The sequence below is a fragment of the Eschscholzia californica genome, unplaced genomic scaffold (assembly GCF_041429995.1).
Source record: "Eschscholzia californica isolate CP2 unplaced genomic scaffold, dmEscCali1.0.p SCAF_4, whole genome shotgun sequence".
Lineage (NCBI taxonomy): Eukaryota > Viridiplantae > Streptophyta > Magnoliopsida > Ranunculales > Papaveraceae > Eschscholzia > Eschscholzia californica.
In genome coordinates, this window is record NW_028238461.1 from 12,571,653 (window position 1) to 12,593,795 (window position 22,143).

The 22,143-nt window shown below is 34.2% G+C and overlaps 1 protein-coding gene and 1 pseudogene across 1 annotated transcript; one reads left to right on the forward strand and one right to left on the reverse strand.

Annotated features, from left to right (window-relative positions):
- Positions 1–6,162: 6,162 nt before the first annotated feature.
- On the forward strand, positions 6,163–7,409 carry LOC147542802 (ethylene-responsive transcription factor 3 pseudogene; annotated as a pseudogene).
- A 3,929-nt stretch (positions 7,410–11,338) lies between these two features.
- On the reverse strand, positions 11,339–17,072 carry LOC147542803 (Potassium transporter family protein). Its single transcript, XM_086632736.1, has 10 exons — positions 16,516–17,072; positions 16,065–16,479; positions 15,082–15,310; positions 14,746–14,994; positions 14,045–14,095; positions 13,462–13,722; positions 13,272–13,324; positions 13,036–13,150; positions 12,701–12,955; positions 11,339–12,537 (listed from the first exon to the last, which is right to left on the reverse strand). The coding sequence occupies exons 2-10, from the start codon at positions 16,305–16,307 to the stop codon at positions 11,486–11,488; spliced, it is 2,508 nt and encodes an 835-aa protein (XP_086488862.1). The 5' UTR covers positions 16,308–16,479; positions 16,516–17,072; the 3' UTR covers positions 11,339–11,485.
- Positions 17,073–22,143: the final 5,071 nt, after the last annotated feature.

A 22,143-nucleotide genomic window follows, 5' to 3' on the forward strand; every position in this document is an offset into this window, starting at 1 on the left:
AACAACTTTGTAAAAAATATTGAGTTTTGAACCAAACAAAATACAAATATTTGAGTTTTTATCCAGAAAAATATAAAATTAGGTCTTTTTTAAAAAAGTATAACTTATCTTTTTATCTAAAAAGATTTAAAATTGAGTCTTCGACCCAGTTTCCTGTTGGGGTATCAAAATCTAAGAGGGTAATACTTGCAACGGAGAAAAAAAAAAATCTTAGAGGGCCATTTCTCAAAGTACCCTGACAAGTATTACTGGACCGAAATTCTCAAATCAGTGTGTATATAATCTCTAGGTCGACTAGATTTAAGAGTTATTGATTGTAATATTTGTTAGTTAAAATAAAAATTATTAATGGCTTGATATGCTTTATTAGTAATCTTACTAAGTCACGGCCTGTCTTCGTTTGACTAACGCTATTAAACTTACAAAGTTATGATTTGGTTTTCCAGTTTTATATGAAAATTGTTCATGAATTAACACAAATATTTCTTTAATTTAGCCTAATTATTTAATCTTTTCTAATTGAACCTTTCTATTTGAAAAGAAACCAAGAAAAGAACATTGCAAAGCTAAAACTGTTAACTTAAATCTTTGAAATGACCCCACAAGATTATTCAAATCGTTGTCTAGTCCAAAACTCAAATTCTAGAAGGGTTTTCAGGGGCAATCACATTGAAAGTATCTTAAAAGGAAAGCAATAATTCATAAAAAAGAATAACAACAATTTAGCATTAATTTATATAATTTGGAAAAATTTAAAATCGAATATCTTACAACATTAAATCTTTCTCTTTCTAGGGATAAATTTAAATTGGTATCGTTAAATCTTTCTCTTTCTAGGGATAAATTTAAATTGGTATCGTTAAAATTGAACCTTTACTGTTTAAAAATAGAGTGTATTTTTGTCTTGTCTCATAATGTGAACCCTAATGTTATGTAGGAAAAGGGATGATAGATTAGCATGGCTGTTTTTGAAACGACACTAATTTTTTTTAATGTTTAATTAGACTTCTTATTATAATAATCTTCACAAGAAGAAGACAGTGGACATAGTATATCTTGAGATAAAAACATTGACAACTTGTTTTGATAGAATAAGATGGATAATTAGAACAAACAAAATCTTGGAAATGATCTTCACAACATTAATCAAATTGTTGTCTGGTTTCAACTTTCCAAAATGATTTTAATTTCAAAGATGCTAAAATAAAATGTTTTAAAAGATGCACCAAAATCTAAAATTTATCCTAAAAATGTAAGATGACAACCTTATATTGATATATGCTTAACAACTGTGAAAACATGGCTTTGAAATTTTTAATTTCATACCTAACCAAATGTCTATCATTAATTATCCACTATAGACAATATTATGGAATAGGTCTTAGATTAAAAGGATTTTATTTCATTAAGTGTGGTGATACAATAACTTACACAAATTAATAGATAAGTGCAGATGTTTAGAAATCAATGTGAAGCTCAAGAAAACTTCTATTAGTGACTCAAATTAATAGGATTTTATGTTATGAAATATATTTTCTTTTGGAGAAAAATACGACTTAAAAGTTTGGAAATTTAGTGTTCTCCTTAGTTTGTGGACTATGTATATACACAAGGGGTACAACAGGAGGACCCACAAAATCCACAATAATGTGTCCCCATGGGTTCTCTGAGAGTCTTCTAGTGTCCAACCAGCCCTAAACATGAAAACGATTTTACAAGACTCTTAACTCAATTTGAGTCAAGGTTGTACTGAGTCGAATGGTTTTCTCACCTTTTGTTTCATAAAGTCAAAAATGTCCCTTTCAAGTTGTTTTGGTGGACTTTGGATCATATGAGAGAAGAAATAAAGAAACTTCAAAGGGCGTAAAATAATAAAGGTCTTTTTTTTTGTTGAAAGAAACAGTAAAAGTCTTGAGTGAAGGAAAATTAAAGAAGAATAAAAGTTTCTTCTATCAAACATCGAAAATTTAGCTACCTTGTAGGAAAATGCAAGAATTCCAATAAAGTAGATCTTAATTACCCCAAATTTATACTAGAATTCTTCAAAATAATTGATATAGTTACCCGTATAGTAAAAATAATGGGTCACTTTTAAAACGGGTTGTCATTTTTGTATCAAACCAATCTTTAAAGATATCTATATAATAAAGAAAGAGGGTTATCTTTTTTTTTAGAAAACGTATCCGCCGCCTTACGGACGCGACATATTCCTTTTGGCTAACGCCTTCAAGGAGGAGAAAAATGAATTTAAACTACAATTTAACATGAAAAACTTACCTCTAACATTCTCAAAATTCTTCCCTACAAATTGATTGCAGTCAATTTAAATTCACTTAATCAATAGAGAGAGAGAGAGATATAACCGTATGCCTAGGAACTTTTGAGTTTTTTTTAGTAAAAAAACTCTCTCCAATGTAACACTGAATTTGGATCTCAAATGACGTGACATCATTTAATGTTGAGATATCTCAAGAAGAAACTCAATATTTGAGATTTCTCTTGAGGATCTCAATTGATCACTCAACATTAAAAACAAATCTAACCATCTAAGAAATGACACTTAGGTTATTTTTAAGTTTTTGTAGTGTTGCATTGGAGATGTCTTTTGAATTGAGGATCTCAATATTGACATCTAAGAAAGAGAAACTCAATTGAGCCTTGATACATAGGACAATTTGAGTTTTTTTTTGAGTTTTGCATTAGAGATGCTCTTATGAGAGAAATATAGGAGTGAGAGTCGTGAGAGAGAAGATTCGTGAGTATAGTTATTTTAGGGAGATTGTAACTGAATATTCAAAAATAATTCATTGTTGACACTAATACCCTTCTGTTTTTAGTCGATTACACGAAAGATATTTTATATCAACCGTCGGATGTGATCTTTATGAAACTTCCAATAAAAATAGACGGTCAGACTTATACCTCCCATAACCGACTGAGTTGTTTTATTAAACAAGTTATCTTTATGTCTAAAGACTAAGATTACACTGTACCAACTTATCTCTAAGGTTAAGATTACATCTCTCATACTTATCACAGAGATTGAGATTATAGAATTGTCCACGCCTACTAGGTATAGGTTATAGGGAATACTCTCGTTGCAGTATAAGAATGATATGTTACTATGTTCGTATTCATGAGAACCAAATTGTCAATAATTTACTTTCTATAAAATTAAATTAATCATGTTGAAAACTAATTTCTTGTTTAAGTGAGAAGAAAAACGGGACCAAATTATGCATAGAGAAAGAAGGTTTGGAAAAGAGAAGATTTGACATTGACATTTGCACTCCTCTATTGTCCAAAATTCTCTTTTTGTACAACTTTTTTTTCTCGGTGAATTGAGATTAGAGAAATGGCAAAAGATAAAGCATAAAAAGAATTTTGTGTTCTTAAAATCAATTGTCAACCAGACATCTTAGAAATCAAAATCAGAGAAAACAACTTTGGTAGTCGCCGGTCTATAGTTCTAACTTCTCCATTCAAACACCTATATTAGTAAAGGGCGCATAGGCAAAAAATCCAAAACGAAAATTAAATTAGGTTTAAGATCCAAACTTAATATAAAATAAGTAAAAAGTCTATTTCTCTTTCATATTTGTTTTTAGCTCGTACAAATACACAAATGTATCACTAATGTGTTGATTGTTTAGTGAAAGTGTAGATATGCGTACGAATAGGTCTGTTTTGTACGTAGCACAAACCAAATTGCCTGAAATTCATTAGTAAATAGTAAATGTATAAGGTTATTTATGTTTTCTTCAATGCAATTAGATAACAATGTCATGCAAAAATGGTTTTCTTGACGAACCTCAAAAAATAGTATATGCAAAAATGATTTATTTGATACATTTCAAATTTTGTATTCTTTTAGATTTTTAGTCTATTTTGTGGTAATAGTTGACTTATTGTGCTATTAATGTGTACGAAAAAAATAATGGATTGATTGTTTAGGATTCATATTTTGGACATTCCTCAGATACTTTGTATAAAAAATAATTGCTCTAGATGCTAAGGGTGAGAACAATAAAAAGATCATTTTTTTTTTGTTGAAACCCTAAAAAGATCATTTCTTTTTGTTGAAACAAAATAAAATCATTTTTTTTGTTGAAAGCCATAAAAAGATCATGGACTACATAAACTTCTCTTTTTAACACCTATATAAAATGTCATCTCAACCTAAACAAATTTTTGTTTTATGAAACTTTTCTCCAGCCTTGTTTTCACTTAAAACTATCACTAGTTTACGAATGGTTGTTTATCCAAATTGTCATAGATTTCTTATAAATTTATAATTTCATTTGTTACAATATTATAACTTACTGTTTCTATATAATGTCAATATACTTTTTTTGGTTGGGTCACAATTAGATTTAAAATTTCATTCTATCTATCTTTCTTTTGTGGAAATTGACTACAATAGTCATTACAATTACATTGATACATCAAATAAGATGTGATAAACATGATACACCGTAGACTTTAACCCTTACAAAATTGAGTTTAAAGTCCAATTAAACTTCTTTATTTATACTTTTAATAATGACCCAGATTCAATAAACATGATTTTAGAATTTATGTTAATCCTATTAACCACTTGGGCTATCAAATGTCTGTCTATAAACTCTAGTGATACGGTTGCCCACTAAAGCCAACAACCAATTTATTTCCACTCATACAGTCATATTCAATTTGTTTTTTTTGTTGACAGTCATATTCAATTGGCTTTTTTTGTTGAGAGTAAATCATATTCAATTGGTTGGTCTAACAAATTCAAAACCATAAAACTAATAAATTTAGACATAAATACCATGAAACTATATACTCCCCACAATTTGGACCACATATATGTTTTGAATGGGTGGATGAATCACAACTAGTGCAAAAGCATCACAAATACAGGCATGAAAATGATATATGCAACTAGCTAGTCTGATGTCATTATAATTTCAAAAACTCATTAAAAAAACATGATTTAAGCAATGTTTTAATTAACATTGAACTCAAATGACAATAAAAAGTAATAATGTAACAACTTTGTTCTTTTTTCTTGAGCAAGATATATAAAGTTTGTTTATTCTAAATAAAGAACCATGGTTTTCACCAAACTGAATTTTTGACAAAGTTCACAGGAGACCTTTCACCAAAAAAAAAAGTTCACAGGAGACAAAAAATCTACTATTAAGTGAATGGTCCTCTATTTTTTCATAGAATTAGGTTAGGTTTTCATAACTTATTAGATATGTGAATAAACAATTTAATAAACAAACATTATTTTACTACCCAAAAGGCCAAAAACATAGAGAATGGTAGAGTATCTGTGCTGTTTCGACGAAAGACTCTTCTTCAAATTTTATTGTTTTAATTATTTTTTCAGGAGACTCCATTAATATGAAAAGATGAGAATCTCGATATAAATAATTTCTGACAGATCGGCCAAATAACCACCCATTCACCGACCATTGCTAAGATCAAAGTTCCCTTGAAGTTCGAGGGTTTATTATAATATAATAATATAAAAATAGATTCGTAAAAGATGTTGAACCATTAGAAATCAGTTAATAATAAAGTTTAGATAATGACGTTCTATTTGTTTTTAAGTTAAACTTGCAATTCTGTGAGATCAAATTTGGATGGAACTTGAATCATACTTCAAATTGTTTATTTTTTATCCGGACCGTATGTCTAATTTTTCCGGATAGCTGTTTCGAATTGATTTTTGCTTCATTTTAATTTTAAACCCAACATAAAATAAAGAGTCGTAATTTCAGGACATCTTGAAAATGCGCATCCAAGGTTTTTGAATGGAAAAATTTTGGATGCCACCCAACTCCCACCACTTTTTCTTCTTTCATGTTATAAAGGGTCGTCGTTAACCTTTTAAAAAACATTCAGGTTTTCTCTTCCCTCCCGACACCACCTCCGACCATCACAACCATCTTTCTCTCTCTCACTATTCGGCGTGAAGCAGAGCTATCTTCGCCGGAACCCTTTTCGTCTCAGACGAAGGGAAAAAATTTCAGAGAAACCATACAACTCTCGAAGAGGATCTTCAGGCGAAATCTTAAAATCTTCAAGGAGAGTTTTCAGTGAAACTCTAAAACCTTCGAAAAAAACCCTCAAATCTTCAAAGAGGGATTCAAAGAAACCTTACCATACGCAATGAGAGTTTATGTTGAAGAGAATCTATCTCTCTATCGGAACAATGAAAAGGAGATAAATGATGGAAAGGGAAAGAGAAATGTCAGGAGTACTAAGTGGTTATGGTGGTGATGGAAAGAGAAAAAACATATCTGAATTATTATTGAGTTAATTCCTATATGGCCCCCTACTTTGTGACCAGCTTCCTTTATGGCCCCCTTTTTTTCGTAAATTCAAATATGATCCCCTATTTTTAGATAAATGTCATTACTACCCTTCTTAATTCTAAATTTAAAACAATAAAAAAAATTATTTCCACCTCACCCCTCTCTCTCTCTCCACCTCATCTCTCCCTACACCTCACCCCTCTCTCCCTACACCTCACCCCTCTCTCTCTCTCCAATTCACCTCTCTCTCTCTCCAACTCTCCTCTCTCTCTCTCCTACTCACCCCTTTATTCTCCGGCAAGGTGACCGGCCGGAAAATTTTCCGGCCGGCCACCTTCAAACTTAAAAAAAAAAAAAAAAATTTCTCTCTCCTCTCTCTCTCTAATTTTTTTTAAAAAAAAAAAAAAAAAATCTTTCCACTCTCTCTCTCTCTAAAACTCCGGCGAAGGGGGTTTCCCTTCGCCGGAGATCTGTTCACAAACACATGTCATGTGTAGAAGAAATTGAAACGACCATGGGGTAGATACGCAGCTGAAATCAGAGACCCATGGAAAAAAGCTAGGGTTTGGCTTGGTACTTTTGATTCAGCTGAAGAAGCTGCTATTGCTTACGACCAAGCTGCAATAAATCTCCGTGGTCCTAAAGCTAAAATCAATTTCCCCTCTTTAAATCCACCTTCTATTAACCCTAACCCTAATCTTCCTTTTAACGATCAACAAGAACTTCAGATTCAAAGACCAACAGTTAGTAGTTTAAGTAGCACTGTTGAATCATTTAGTGGTCCTGGGTTTTCTTCTCTAGCACCACCGATTACTAACAAAAGGCAAAGACTTCCACCGATTAATACTGATGAATGTCATAGTGATTGTGATTCTTCTTCTTCTGTTATAGATGGGGATATGAAAGTTATCTCCTTTTCTTCTTCGTTTCGTGAACCCTTTCCCTTTGATCTAAATCTTCCATTAATGGATGATATTGATGCTGATGATGATTTCAAAATCACAACTTTATGCTTATAATGGTTCAAAGATTACTTTTTTATTTCTTCCTGTGCCATCATTTGGGGATACAAAAAGATGGGTTTTTCTTCATCTTCTTATTTTTCTTATTTTTCGTGAACAGATCTCCGGCGAAGGGAAACCCCCTTCGCCGGAGTTTTAGAGAGAGAGAGTGGAGAGATTTTTTTTTTTTTAAAAAAAATTTAGAGAGAGAGGTGAGAGAAATTATTTATATTTTTTTTTAAGTTTGAAGGTGGCCGGCCGGAAAATTTTCCGGCCGGTCACCTTGCCGGAGAATAAAGGGGTGAGTAGGAGAGAGAGAGGAGAGTTGGAGAGAGAGAGAGGTGAATTGGAGAGAGAGAGAGGGGTGAGGTGTAGGGAGAGATGAGGTGTAGGGAGAGATGAGGTGTAGGGAGAGATGAGGTGGAGAGAGAGAGGGGTGAGGTGGAAATAATTTTTTTTATTGTTTTAAATTTAGAATTAAGAAGGGTAGTAATGACATTTATCTAAAAATAGGGGGCCATATTTGAATTTACGAAAAAAAGGGGCCATAAAGGAAGCTGGTCACAAAGTAGGGGGCCATATAGGAATTAACTCATTATTATTTAAAAGTACTTACTGTCTTAGAGGCCATGGCAATTTGATAACTAGTGGAAAAGTGGACTCTTGATGACCTAATAATATTCAAAAAAATTTCACCCAAGCTCGACACCACGGTAAATGGATGCAAGCTCTGGTTGGACTTTTCGAATGGAAGTTTGAATCTAGTGGCTAGAAGAATCTAAGTTTAGTGGGTCCCAAATTCGTCCCATACTACCTAGTCGTCGAGTCCTACCCAAGAATTTTGGGGTTAGAAAGAAAAAGAAACAAGCGGAAAAGTGGACTCTTGATGACCTAATAATAAGATTTTATTTTTATTACGGTCAAAATTGCTCCCTATGAATGACACGGCTACTTCACGTATTACACGTGTGACATAGATTATCAAACACCATCACTTTTAAATTATAATTTTGTTCAAATTTGACCTAATAAAAATGTTTGGATAAAGGGGTATGAGATTTTAGTTAATCTTCAAATACAAGCATTGGATTTTTTATAATTTCCAACAATTGATTAGCTACTTGTATCAATAAAGTTAAACTAGATTCTTTTTAGTTGTTAAAGTGATCTGTAATCTTAGAACGTTTGATATTATCCACACATACTTCAATGACAAAATGAAAATAGTTCTTTTCATTTTTTTTTTTGTTGAAAGATAAAATGAAAAATAACTTAATGATGAATTAGCCAATTCTAAACTGTAAAAGACAAAAATGCTGCTTCCAAAGACAATAACGAGTCTTTGAGTTTACTACTCAAAACTAGTGAGAAATCAAATTCTTTACTTTGTTACGGAGTATTAGTTATTCATCGTGCAATCTTTTTAATTTTTTTTATTTAGGATTTCAAGTCTTTATTTTGTTCAAAAGACAAATTACATTTGTTTGGTCGAAAGCATATGCATTTGTATTTTATTTGGTTAAATATTAAAATTATTTAAAAGGCAAGGGGAATATTTTTGTAACTCTTTTCGAATCCAGTTATAACCCTTTTTTCTAAGGGTTATTTCCCTAATGGCCCCCTACTTTGTGACCAGCTTCCCGCCTGGCCCCCTACTTTATGAAAAATACCTATATGGCCCCCTTCCGTTATAACACCGTCACTCTCTCTCCTCCATCTCTTTTTCTCTCTCTGCCATGTCACGCCACATCATCTGTTACGCCACCTCATCACCTTCTCCGGCAAAGGTCGCCGGCCGGCCAAATTTCCGGCCGGCGACCTTCAAACTAAAAATAATTTTTTTTCTCTCTCCTCTCTCTCTCTCTAAAATTTTTCTTTTTCTTTCCCCTCTCTCTCTCTAGATCTAGAGAGAGAGAGAGGATTGATCCGTTCAAGGTCGTTCAGACCTTGAACAGATCTGTTCAAGGTCTGAACGACCTTGAACGGACCTGTTCAAGGTCTGTTCAGACCTTGAACAGCTCGTTCAAGGTCCGAACAGACCTTGAACGGATCTGTTCAAGGTCTGTTCGGACCTTGAACGGACCTGTTCAAGGTCTGTTCAGACCTGTTCAAGGTCTGAACGACCTTGAACAGATCCGTTCAAGGTCTGAACGACCTTGAACAGATCCGTTCAAGGTCTGTTCAGACCTTGAACGGATCAACCCTCTCTCTCTCTCTAGATCTAGAGAGAGAGAGGGGAAAGAAAAAAAAAAAAAAAAAAAAAAAAAAAAAAAGAAAAGAAAAATTTTAGAGAGAGAGAGAGGAGAGAGAATTTTTTTTTTTTTTTTTTAATTTGAAGGTCGCCGGCCGGAAATTTGGCCGGCCGGCGACCTTTGCCGGAGAAGGTGATGAGGTGGCGTAACAGATGATGTGGCGTGACATGGCAGAGAGAGAAAAAGAGATGGAGGAGAGAGAGTGACGGTGTTATAACGGAAGGGGGCCATATGGGTATTTTTCATAAAGTAGGGGGCCAGGCGGGAAGCTGGTCACAAAGTAGGGGGCCATTATACAAGTTGCATTCTCTTAAACTTTCTCTCTCTTTATCTCCTTTCTCTTTAATTTCGTTTTTCTTTGGTTCTTCTCTTCTTGCAATTTTTGTTGCTTCTCTGACTCTAATAATACTTTTCCAACTTTAATTTATGCTTCTTTAGATTTCGTCTAATAGTATTGATATTGGTAAAGGATTCATATTTATCCTAAATTAATGAAACATTTGGATTCTTCTAAAAGATAGAATATGTAAATGAATGTCATATTTACTTACTATACATGTATGTATTGATGATCACTTTAGAGAGACCACTTTCCCCTAAAGAACCTAGGAAAAAGAAATCACTTCTATCTTTCTTTTTGTTAAATAATAAGTAACTCTTCCTTGAATTAAGCTTCCACTAATTTCACTTACTCCTTAATTAAATATATTACTAATGTTTTTCTTCAAAAGATTTCATCATCTTTAATTTGTTCAAGAAAAGGCAAATGGGTTTGAGAATTCCTATTAATTACGTGCAATAAAAGCGACAGCTAATGATAATACCAATAATAGGAACGATCTCATTTAATAAACAAAAAAAAGAATAAAAAGCAATGCCATTCTTAATATATAATTGGTGGTTAATTAAGTGGAAGCATGGCCTATGATGCAATCCACTTAAAGGTGATTTCAGCAACAATTTCTCTTATGAAGTTGACAAATTCCTAATTTTGGTACTATAGACTTTATATAATCCCATGAAAATTTTTAGTTAAGATGGTATTTTGTTTATTATCTCAATCTTACTCCAATAAGAAGCCAGATACAATGAAATACTATTGACCTAAGCCCCCACACCCACCCCCTCAAGTGTTTTGGACACTTGAAAAGTGCTGGGAAACTAAAAAAAAAAGTACAGACTCTAGAAGATTTTTAGGTGGTTTGTCGTAATTTGTGCTTTTGATGGTTTTGGTTCATTGAAGCGCGAATCACGATAAATCACATAATTTTGGGGAACAAGAAAAACCAGAGACTCTAAAAAAATATCACGTGTGACTTGCGGATTCACGCTTCTCATGATTCTATCCATTGAAATGCGATTCTACGAATCACGACAAACCACATTTTTTTAATGTTCAGCGTGCCTCGGAACCCTTGACCTCTTAGGTGGAAGACTATACTTCTTACCGCTCCAATCTAGGGTTGTTGGCACGACCAACCACATAAAATTTCTACTCATAACCTTTCTGGTGATTCTATATGAATATAACCACATAATACTTGTGGGGTACTTCCAACACTTCCTTGTCAATTTCTCTTTCCACCAAGCTATATGGAGGTTGGACCTAGAAATGTCGGTAGTGCCTATAAAATTTCCATGGTAAGGTATGAATGAGTTCATTTTCTAGGATCATTTTGGATTTTATACAAGATCATCTCATGGATTTCAAAGCCATCTAACAACATGCCAGTGAAGTTCAACGAAAAATGATATTTGAAAGGACAAAATTGAAACATGACAGTAATTCGGTCTTAATATTGCAGTAAATATGATGTTCAGTTTCATTCTATCTATAGTAAAAAGTATTACAGAAAAGGTCCATACCCGACACAAATGACGGAAGATATCCTGAAGAACGAGCGATCATAAGCTCACTGTATACTTAAACCATATATGTCATACCGACCTGCATTATATTCATATGAGGCACATTGTAATTTGCTGCCCCGACTCTACAATTCTTCCTCAAGAATGCGTAAAAATAGTTTATAACTAGCTTCTTAACAAACCAAGAGTCCTTCCTCGCTCTCACGTCTCCATGGGCAAGTAGATATGTGAATCCTGAATCAATGGCTTCTCGAAGGGCTGAAAGTTCGTATTCAAGAGCCGGATCTTCATTGGATGACATGACACTAGAAGGTAATAACGACGTAATAGTTTCATTAGAGATAGAACTTTCTCCTTCTTCTCTTCTTTGACCACCCATTAATGGAATTCGAAGCTCTTCAACTTCATTTCCAGAGATAACATTGTCCTTTGAGCTAACTGAAACACTATCTAGTTCTGACTCTTCTATGATATTCTCTAATGCTAGATCCTGAGCTTCTCTTCTCAAGAACTTCTCCAAACTTTCGACTAAAAGTTGCTCAAAGAAATGATGATTTTCCTTCCTAACATCTTTATACCCGTAACGGGCAATGCAACGAAACATATGGTAGTCTTTCGGGCAAACCCGTCTGAATAAAAACCGTTCTTCTTGTGGAACAACAGGAACCGGAACGTATTTTATACAGACAAATATGATTACGGAATGAATTGCAGGAAGACTTAGTAAGAATTGCCCGAAAATTGAGGGAGTACCTTGAACAAGTTCATTGTATAGTAATCCAATCCCGGGTACTCTGACAGTTCCAAGAGTCGATCCAAGTTCGAGCATGAAATCCGTCGACATTTTTTCTCTTACCTCACTACGATACTTCAAAACACTTCCGTAGTTCCATATGTACATAACACATAGAAAACATGACGCTAAAGCTAGTGGAAGCCAGCCCCCTTCCTTGATTTTCGTTATGACTGCAGATAAGTAGATGAACTCTATCGACCCAAACACGAGCGGGAAACATAGAGCTAGAAACAAGTTGGTCTGCCAAATTAGAAGCATCACTAGTGTTACCAAGATGGTACTTACCATCATGACACCAACCTCGGCGATTCCTGCGAAAATAAGACGATTTGCATCATTTCACTTGCCTTTTTGGAAGAAAGCGTAATGCTACACAAACTGACGTTTACATGGTCAGATACGCCAAACAGTGGAACCTGTTCAACTACCTTGACGTGTAAATATTTATGCTTTTTTCGGTGAACAAATAATTACCATAGGCGTTGGCTATGTCAGTTGTGTTCCGAAACGAGGCAACAACTATGATGCACATGACCATCAGAAACCAATTGATAACAGGGATGTAGATTTGACCCATGAATTTTCTGGAAGTATGGACTATCTTTAGCCTAGGGAAGCAACCAAGAGCCATTGATTGTTTGACGCACGAAAATGTTGCAGATATCATCGCTTGACTAGCAATCATTGCAGCAAGTGTTGCTATGACAAGGACCGGCCAGAAAAAACCAGCTGTATATTTGACAAGAATTCAAACATTAAAACAATAAAGAAGCAAATACGACAATCCTTTACTCGAGTTGAAGTTTAACCTGGGACGGAATCATAAAATATTCTTCCTGCCGAAGATGGGTTTGTGATAAGAAATGCAGCTTGACCCATGTAAGCTAGAAGAAGGCATGGAAAAACTACACATGTGAAGGCAATCTGAAAATGAAAACGAATAGATTCAGAATAAAAGGATAATCTGTTAATCTTGTGATAATCGTAAAGAAAAACTACAAATACCTCAAAAGACCGAAAGAAAGCAACATGGGAAGAAGAATACCTGAATTGACCTTACAGAGAAATGACCTAGATCGGCAAACATTGCTTCCGCTCCTGCAGAGTAAATCAGTAATAAGATTATGTTTTACAACTATATATAACCATAGAACCAAAATGTTTAGAAAAGTCTCATAATGAAACAAATGGTAAATGTAACTAAAAAGTGTGGGTGTTTCCGCGGTAAGAGGAACCTGTAATGCAAAGAACACAACCACCAAGAGCAGACCAAGCCTTTCGACCATTCCTTTGGAAGAAATAATAGATATAGGCAGGATTAAACGCCTTCACAACTGTAATGTTATACTTTAGTATGTTGTATATCCCAATAGACCCCAGACAGAAGAACCAAAGAGCTAATGCAGGAGCAAACGAGAAACCCACTTTGCCGGTTCCAAACCTTTGAATGCTAAATAGTCCAATTAGGATTACAATCGACAGAGCTACCACTTCATCTGCAACCAATAGTATTTACATAAGTATATTGTAGGAAATTGGACCTTGTTGTTTAAGATCGGAGTTAATCCAAATGAGAAAATCAGCATAAGGACACTTCGCGTCTTTGCGGACATTTTTTGTAGACTTGCGTATTTTAGGGATCATATAGAAGAAACTTTTCACAAGATGTCTAGAATATATTGGGAACTTGAATGTCTATAAACGAGGAAATGAAATAGACATCCTTAACCGCACTAGACTCCATATGTTCATCCACAACAAAGAGTATTGGCATAGGTCGTAGATTGTTCAAAGAAAAAGAAAAAGGAGATTACTCACTTGTATCGAATCCCTTAATTTGACCTTGCAATCCACTCACAGCCGACATGACTGCAAACAAAAATGGAACACGTTAAACTGACAAAAGATTCTTCTGACTACAAAATAAGAAGTACGAGAAAAGAAAAGGTGGGCAATAGAGATGGAGAGATTTCAGTAGAAATGAACAATAGACATTTGAGACAAATGAAACTCCAACCAAGGGAAACCTCGTATTCTATTCTTTACTCTTCCTAGCTGTATAATCTTCTATATCATTTTGATGCTGAATGCCTATTTCTATATCTACCTAGATGTCTTTTTGCTAATTTGTAATGTGCCTGCTTACACCCAGACACCCAAATGCACGGATTTATGTAGCTACACAGAAAGTAGCTGAAAGAGTTCATATAGAGTTCAAATCCCATGGAATCCATAGCCTAAAATCCAAATCGTTAAGTCAATACGGCAAGTTATATAGCATTAAAAGTGGGGAGTATCAAACTAACAAACCAAGAATAGGCAAGGGAAACTCTTTTTGGTTTGTGTATGGCAAATTATATAGCATTAAAAGTACGGAGAGTCGTACTAAACTAACAAGCCAAACATAGGCAAGGAAAACACTTTCTGCTTGGTATACCTCTAGCTACCCTCATCTTATTTTTCATATTTGATTCTTATATATGTGATTTATAAGTCATATACCTAAAGCGTGAACTCACCTGACATAGCTGGGGTTAGAATACCATCCCCTATAATCAGGGAAGTTCCCAACAGAACTAACAACAATAAGATTGTTTTCAAGGATTGTTTCTTTTCCAAGTTGTCTTTTATGAATAGTGCCCTCTCCAACTCTGGGGTTGGTAGTTTGAGCTTGAAACTCGAGATCAGTTCATCAGCTTGTTGTTGATTTGGTAGTAGATTTACCTTCGCGTACCTGCAAATTAATGAATATAAAGCAAATGTGCCACCTACAATGAAAATAACAAAGAACAATATTTAAGATTATGTTAATACAAGAAGGTTAGCAAAATTCATTCGGATAAAGAGGATCTTACCTTCGCCATTATCATTAGCTTTTAGGACTATAAAAATGTATTTTGCAAATGGAAGGAGAGCGATTGTGTACATAACTAGTGATAGAGCTCCCAATACATCAATCTCCGATTTTATCTCCACTTTGCTGAAAACATCACTAAATACATATAATGGACTTGTACCCATGTCCCCGTAAACCACACCGAGTGTTTGAAATGCCATTGCCAAAGTGCTCCAAGTAGAGAGGTCCTGAGTTGAAAGGTTTAACAAAAGATAAGGGAGAAGCAAATCTGTTTGCGAACTACGAGTTCAAGATGAGTTAAACGAGCAAATAAACATCCTTATGCCCCAATTCGTTTACAATTAACTAGTCAGTGTTAACTATGGAATTTAGCTTTTCTTTATATAAAACTCGACACTCCCATAATAATGTTAAATGGTAAACCCCTCTGACGGCTTTGTTGTCGATAAAAATAATAAAATGAAGTGTGAGCTTCTAAGAACACTGATTCTCCCGGATGGAGACCTTGACCCAAATTTTAGGTTTTCTTTACATGTTCAAGCTCTATGCTATCTTCCTTTTCTTCTACAGTTATGATCAATTTGTAAATCTAGGAATGGTTTCATGTGTGAATTTTTACAGGGTAACTTCTTTTATAGTTGAATATATCAACACACTTTATTTTTCGGCCGAGAAGAACCAAAAGTCATATCTTTATTGATCTTAAAAATACCTAGGTTCCTTTGATCCAACCCCTTGATCTTCAAAAGAAACCGAAAAGGGTTGCTAACCAATTGTTAGCCCATTCCAACCAACCTCCTATTAGTGCTAACCAAAACCTAAGTTACTTAAATACCCAATTTGAGAAATATAACAACTATAAAATCAAAAGACATTCTCAAATTTTATATCATAATCAACTATTAAATCTACTTAAACACAAGCTAAACTTACCCATAAGAGAAAATGAAGTACTAAAACTAGAAGAAGTAAAATTAGTACCTTTGAATGAAGACTATGAGCATCATAGCTACCCATGGCTTCAACATCAAAAGAATCAACTCTTTTAGGTTTCTTCACAAGCCTCCTTCTTATAGACCCCTGTGCCTCTCTGAGATCTTCATCTCCCATTAATGACCATGGGAGAGACTCTGAATCTGCTTCACTTCCATTTACCCATCTTGAGTCTACTTGAACTAACCTAACATTCTCTTCAACAATCCCTCTCTCATCTCCACCTTCCATTTTCTTCTTCTCCTTCTACCTTCAAACTTCCAAACCCCAAACCTCTAACTTGTAACACTAACTTCAGAAACCCAAATTCTCAAATCAACCATTCATCAAAACCCTAACCCCAAAAATCCATCTTCATGAATAAATTTGAAAAAAAAAACAGCAAATTAAGTACTACCCTTTTCTTCAAATGTCTTCTGTAGTAAGTATCTACTATCACCTTTTTTAATCTCTTCTTAATGGCTTCTTATCCTACCCAATACCCATTAACAGAAACAGAAAAATATCATTTCAATCAGAACTCATGCTTTATTTTGTGCTTCTCTGGTTTCAGTAGAGTAATAAGTGAAGAAAGAAACAGAAAGGTCCAATCTTTCTGGGTACTTGTTTATTATTAGTTTTCTTTCCTCATCATAAAAGCCAATGAAAACCCCACCCTTTCACCTAAAAGCAATCTCTTTCTGAAATTTGAGGTCCCACGTTTATCTTGCGTTTTCCCAAGGTTAGATATCTTTTTAATAATCATTTAAAAAATCAACAATTGGCTCATTAACTTGAAGATCTCCAAAAAAGAAAAAAAGAGTAAGGGTATATTAAAGGAAAAAGATTGTGATGATTTTGAATTGAAGTAATGAAAGTGTTGTTTGATTTGAAATTCATACCTAAAGGTCTAAATATGGGATGGTTGACTTCTTTAATTAGTCTCCAACTAATTACTCCTAATCATCATTATGGGACTAGAATTCAGTTTGTTTTGGTGGTTATCATTTGACCGTTAGGTTATATGGTCGGTGTACTTCCTTTTTCGCTCTCTTTTACTATATTTCTTTCAATTTATTATAATTGTCGGTTTGATCTTTAGAGCGTTGGTTCGTTTCTGAAAATCATATAACATTTTAGATGACAATCTTGTCCAGTTGGGCAGACTGTAAGTTTCTCCATTGCGACTTTTGGTAAAGGCCCTTGATGCTCTAGACGGACGGATCCAATTTGAATCGAGAAAACATCAACGGCCTTTACCAAGAAATTGCAGTGAATAAGTTGACAACCTGACCAACTAGGCAAGATTATTACTATGGAGAAGCTGAATAAAATGATACAACAAGAAGAGCTTTTGTGGCGGTATGAGCAGGAAGAGCTTGCGTGGGTTCAACTAGAGTTTTCCCTTTATGATTTGAGAGATTTACATCACTGAGGGACCTAATCTGAATCGAAAAAACATTAAAGGCTTATATAAAAAGTTTCAATGAAGAAATTGGCGGTCTGACCAGCTGGGCAAGATTGCTGACGTGACTCTACCACATCAGCAATCTGTCTCAGGTCTGCCCAAACAGTTAGCTACTGTATCAGTTTTCAATATTTTATGTAATTTTGTCATAACGCGATAGATCATTCAAAACAAACAAAAACAATCACAACAAGACATAAATTTACGTAAGAGGAAATTGATTGTTGTACTACTTCTCCATCTCATACTATTTTCCGTGGTGGTTGAAAGTTTTCGGATTTTCTGGTTTATGTTTCATAATCATTACTGGTTGTTGGGACATTTTTCTACGAGAGGATAATTATAAAACCTAAAATTTGGGAGATAATAGGAAATTAAGCCAAAACTTGAATAATATTGTAAAGAAAAGTTATTTCGTAAAAGTACACTTTTATCCCCGAAATGCAAATTTTCACCCAAATCGACGTTAATATTTTTGAAAATTCTTGAACAAATCTCTATTTGCTCTCAACAATTTTGTAAATTTCTGAACAAATTCGCTTTTGTTCAAAAATTATTTTGTTTTTCTTCTTTTTTATTTGACAAACACATTGACTGACATTAACACTTTGGCTAAAACGTTTTTCGATCTTTCTTGTGAAAAGAAATGGTTTTTGCATTTTTTGTAGTGCTTTCACAAAAATTTAGACTAACCCACTTTTTAATTTTTCTTTTGCAAAAAATGTTATGCATACTATATTTTGTATTTGACAAATCTACTAGCTGAAAAATAATATTTTGGTTAATGCATAATATATGTTGTTAAGAACATAATTATATATACGTAAACATTTTATAACAACTCACGACAATTATATATGTTGTCGACATTTTATAAAAAGTTGTCAAGAGTTTATAACAACATATTTATACATATTGTCAACATAGAAAGATAAAAAGATAAAAAGATAAAATGTGGGTTATAGAAAAATATGACTGTCTTGTTAAGAACATAACTATGAATGTTGGCAACAACTTAAAAAATGTTAAAAATGAGTTTTTTTACATTAATTTTGCGGGTAACTTTTTTCTTATTTGGGCCAAGATTTTGGGCTTTCCATGCATTCTTTCTTTTCCTATCTCATAACAAATACATATTATTTTACTTGTCATGTATATAATAACTGTTATTTGTTAGAAAATTAAATTCTAAATATAGTTGCGGAAGTTACATACCTTCAGCCATTGTTGATTAAGCAAAAATTGAAACTGTAAGATAAAAGTTTGAAAGTATTCTAACCCTAATCCTCTCCGTAAGTTGTTGTGTTAATGATGGAGAGACATAAGCAGTAATATAGGAGGGGTCAGTAATATAGGAGGGGTTAGGGACTTTCAGTTATTGCAATTATTTCCACTTCTTTTTCATCGAAGAAGGGGGTAGTGAGTTAGTTATTGCAACCAATTTTATCTCCCAAATCTTTGTTCCTAATATCCATGTATGTAAGCATTTATTGAATTCAAATCAATAAATTGGTCAAGCCAAGAAAGAGGAAAATTAGGAATGTGGGCCACCCTTAGTCTCTAACAAAGAGACGTGTCCAATATTCTCCCACTTAGCCCACATGATATATTTCATAAGTACATGGGTGATGTACTGTATCGCCAAACAAACACTTAGATTGGGATACCACTCATTCTTAATTAAAGAACATATCACACGAATCATAGCGATCACATTCTGATAAGTGAATACTCCCTTCCATGTATTACAATGCATTATGCTCTCAAACTAAGCACTTGATGAGCAAAACTTCTGAATGAGTAATTTCTGACAAAATTACTCAGGTCCTCCTTTATTATCACATTGGATATAAGATGGTTATTCTTTATGTGCACAAATATGGTGATCTATCCGTAATAACCAAACATCTCAAATTGTCGAGGAAAGTACATAGTCAAACATTAAATAAGTTAAGAAGATCCTTCTGCAGTACATGATCTAAGAAAAATTTTGCCGGCAATGTCTTAGTTACAGGAATGCAATATCATTAACTTATTACTTATATGCTTAGTGGCCACTTTATGTTCTTTAACTTTCCTCTGACAAGAGATACTTTATGTCGATACATTTATTCCTGCTCCCACTCTTATTACCTTATGAGAGGAACACCGTAGCAGAATCATCACAAAGGATCTATAAATGTCTCTCTATAATATCGACGATTTTGAGGCGAGAAACGAAGTTTCTCAACTATATTGCTTGTGTCATTACTATATTGCTTCATAGCGTATGATGTAGCAAACTCAAATCACTATTTGCAAGTAAACATCATCTACATATAAGACTAAAAATGTACACTTGCTCCCACTAACCTTAAGGTATATAGATTAAACTTTAATACCATTAGTCGAATGCAAGTTTTAGTTTATACATTGATTTTCTTGAGCTTGCGAAGTTAGTAGTGACTAGAATTGAGACAATCTTTTTTTTGATGTTCAACCCTTTAGGAGAAGAAACATTCCTGAATGCCATGATACTTTATTGACTTAGTTGTTTCCTTCTTCACAGTTGACATGGTTGTGTGATGGGCCTAATTTTTTTCCTAAATAGGTCTACACCCGCAAGTTCACGGGTGTCAAGTTGTAATTTCCCGGTAAGATGGGATCGATCCACAGAGACTTAGTCAAATTCAATTTCTAACCTTAAAACTAGTAAGATTTCAAAAGAGGATTGATGGTAGGATGATTCATATAAAAATAGCAAATAAATTTTAAATAACAATTAAGTTGATGTTCAGAAAAGGGGAACCTAGGGTTTCGAATCCATCCATGTAATCAATTCTAAATATGAGGTATTTGCATTAGTTAATCAATTTTATATTTAACTCGGGTTTTATAACATTAATGGTATAAAACCCGGAATATATCATCGTTTAAAAGCAATAAGAATTTAAAATATAGGAAATTCGTTCTAAGAATTGATTAACTCACGTATAAATCATATCAGTAAAACTAATTATTATGGACTTCATCTAAAACCCTAGATAGAAAAATTAGTTACTCATGGAAAATATAATAAAATTCAGAAAATAAAGTAAGAAGCAAAGGGAGGAGAAAACATAACTTTTTATTCTTGCTGGAAATGGTTTGCTTCTGATTTTCCTGTCTAACCGTCAAACGCGCCCTAAGGGAAAATGATTTTCTCGTCTTCTCAGAATTGAATTCTCTGTAGGAAAATAATTTTCTCGTCTTCTCTAACTTTCTGTTTCTCTCTCTATCTTTCTGTTTCTCTCTCTAACTTTCTGTTCCTCTCTTTTCTACTATAACTCTTCTTTTTTATCTAATATAACCGAGTAGAGTGATTATCTTAATGAAATCAATCGAAAATGAGTTTATAACATGAACTTAATATAAATCTCTCTCTGTAATTTCTCTCTACTGTTTACAATCTCTCTCTCTTTCTCTGTAATCTCTCGCTCACAAAGAAAAAAAAAATTCAAAGAGAAAAATCAAGAAAATGAATGATAATCTTCTCTTTCAAACCGAGAGTTCGATCATAATGGCCCCCTCTTTTCTGTTATCCCAAAACGTGATACCCTTCTCTCTGCTTCTCCTTCTATTTTATAGACAAAAAAAAACAAATTGAATCTCCAAATCGAATCCAAGATAAACTCGTCAGATCTCTCTTTATCCCTTTCCTTCTTTCTGTTTCAACTCTCAACCGAATTTTGGGATTGATAATATGAAATCCCCTTCCCCTTCAGTCTCTCTTTTCAAATCTTCTCCTCTCTCTCTACTGTCTACGTTCTATTCATTCCCTTATCTGTTTTAATTTCTCTTTTTGAAAAATAGAAGGAGAGGATAAGGGAGAAGCAACCCAAGAATCTTGAGTATTGATCGGTTGACTATTGCAGGCAAGTGGCGACGATAGGATGCTTCCCGCGGCAGCCAACAGAAACTACGACAGGAGCCACATACACGGGATCAATCTGACGTGTGTAAGGGAGCAATCTAGTACCATGTGCCATGTCGCACCCAACTGTTGCTAGGTCAGCATCCCGAATCTCACCCGTATGTACCAACAAGTGTACCGCGTCCTTCATCAGCAACATCAAATCTGCTTCCATCCAGCTGCTAGATAGGCGCCATGTGTGTTTTCTAGATGACTTGGTCAACTGATTTTGAATAAAATTTTGACTTGAGCTAACTCTCTCATCCGGACTCCGATTCGACTTCCGTTTTCACCTCTAGGTTCGTCTTGGGCTCTGCTTCTCATCCAAGCATCAATATTGACCAGAATACCCTAACTTCTAAATGACCAAAATGCCCTCAAGTTGTCTTTCTCCTGATTTTATCCGTTTTCCGAGTTCAATTCTGTAAAAGACACCTGGACAAAAGAAACACAGAATTCATCAGAGTAACTGCTCGAATTGGACTAACTGACCCGAGTTAAGAGATTCAGTTGGGACATTTTCATGTCTCATCAAACATCCCCAAACTTAGATTTTGCTAGTCCTCGAGCAAAACAGAAAGATACAACTTAACCCAATTCACCACTTTCGTAAGGAACCACGATTGCACTTAACCCGTGCAACAAGCCGTTAAACCTCTAGGTTACCCAAGAGGACGAGTTTTGTCTTG

Coding starts and splice junctions, on each gene's coding strand:
- LOC147542803 (XM_086632736.1), bottom strand. CDS start 16,307: ATGGAAGGTGGAGATGAGAGAGGGATTGTTGAAGAGAATGTTAGGTTA. Junction 13,723..14,044: donor AATTAAGGGATTCGATACAA/GTGAGTAATCTC, acceptor TATTGGTTGCAG/ATGAAGTGGTAGCTCTGTCG. Junction 13,325..13,461: donor TTGTGTTCTTTGCATTACAG/GTTCCTCTTACC, acceptor TTTACTCTGCAG/GAGCGGAAGCAATGTTTGCC.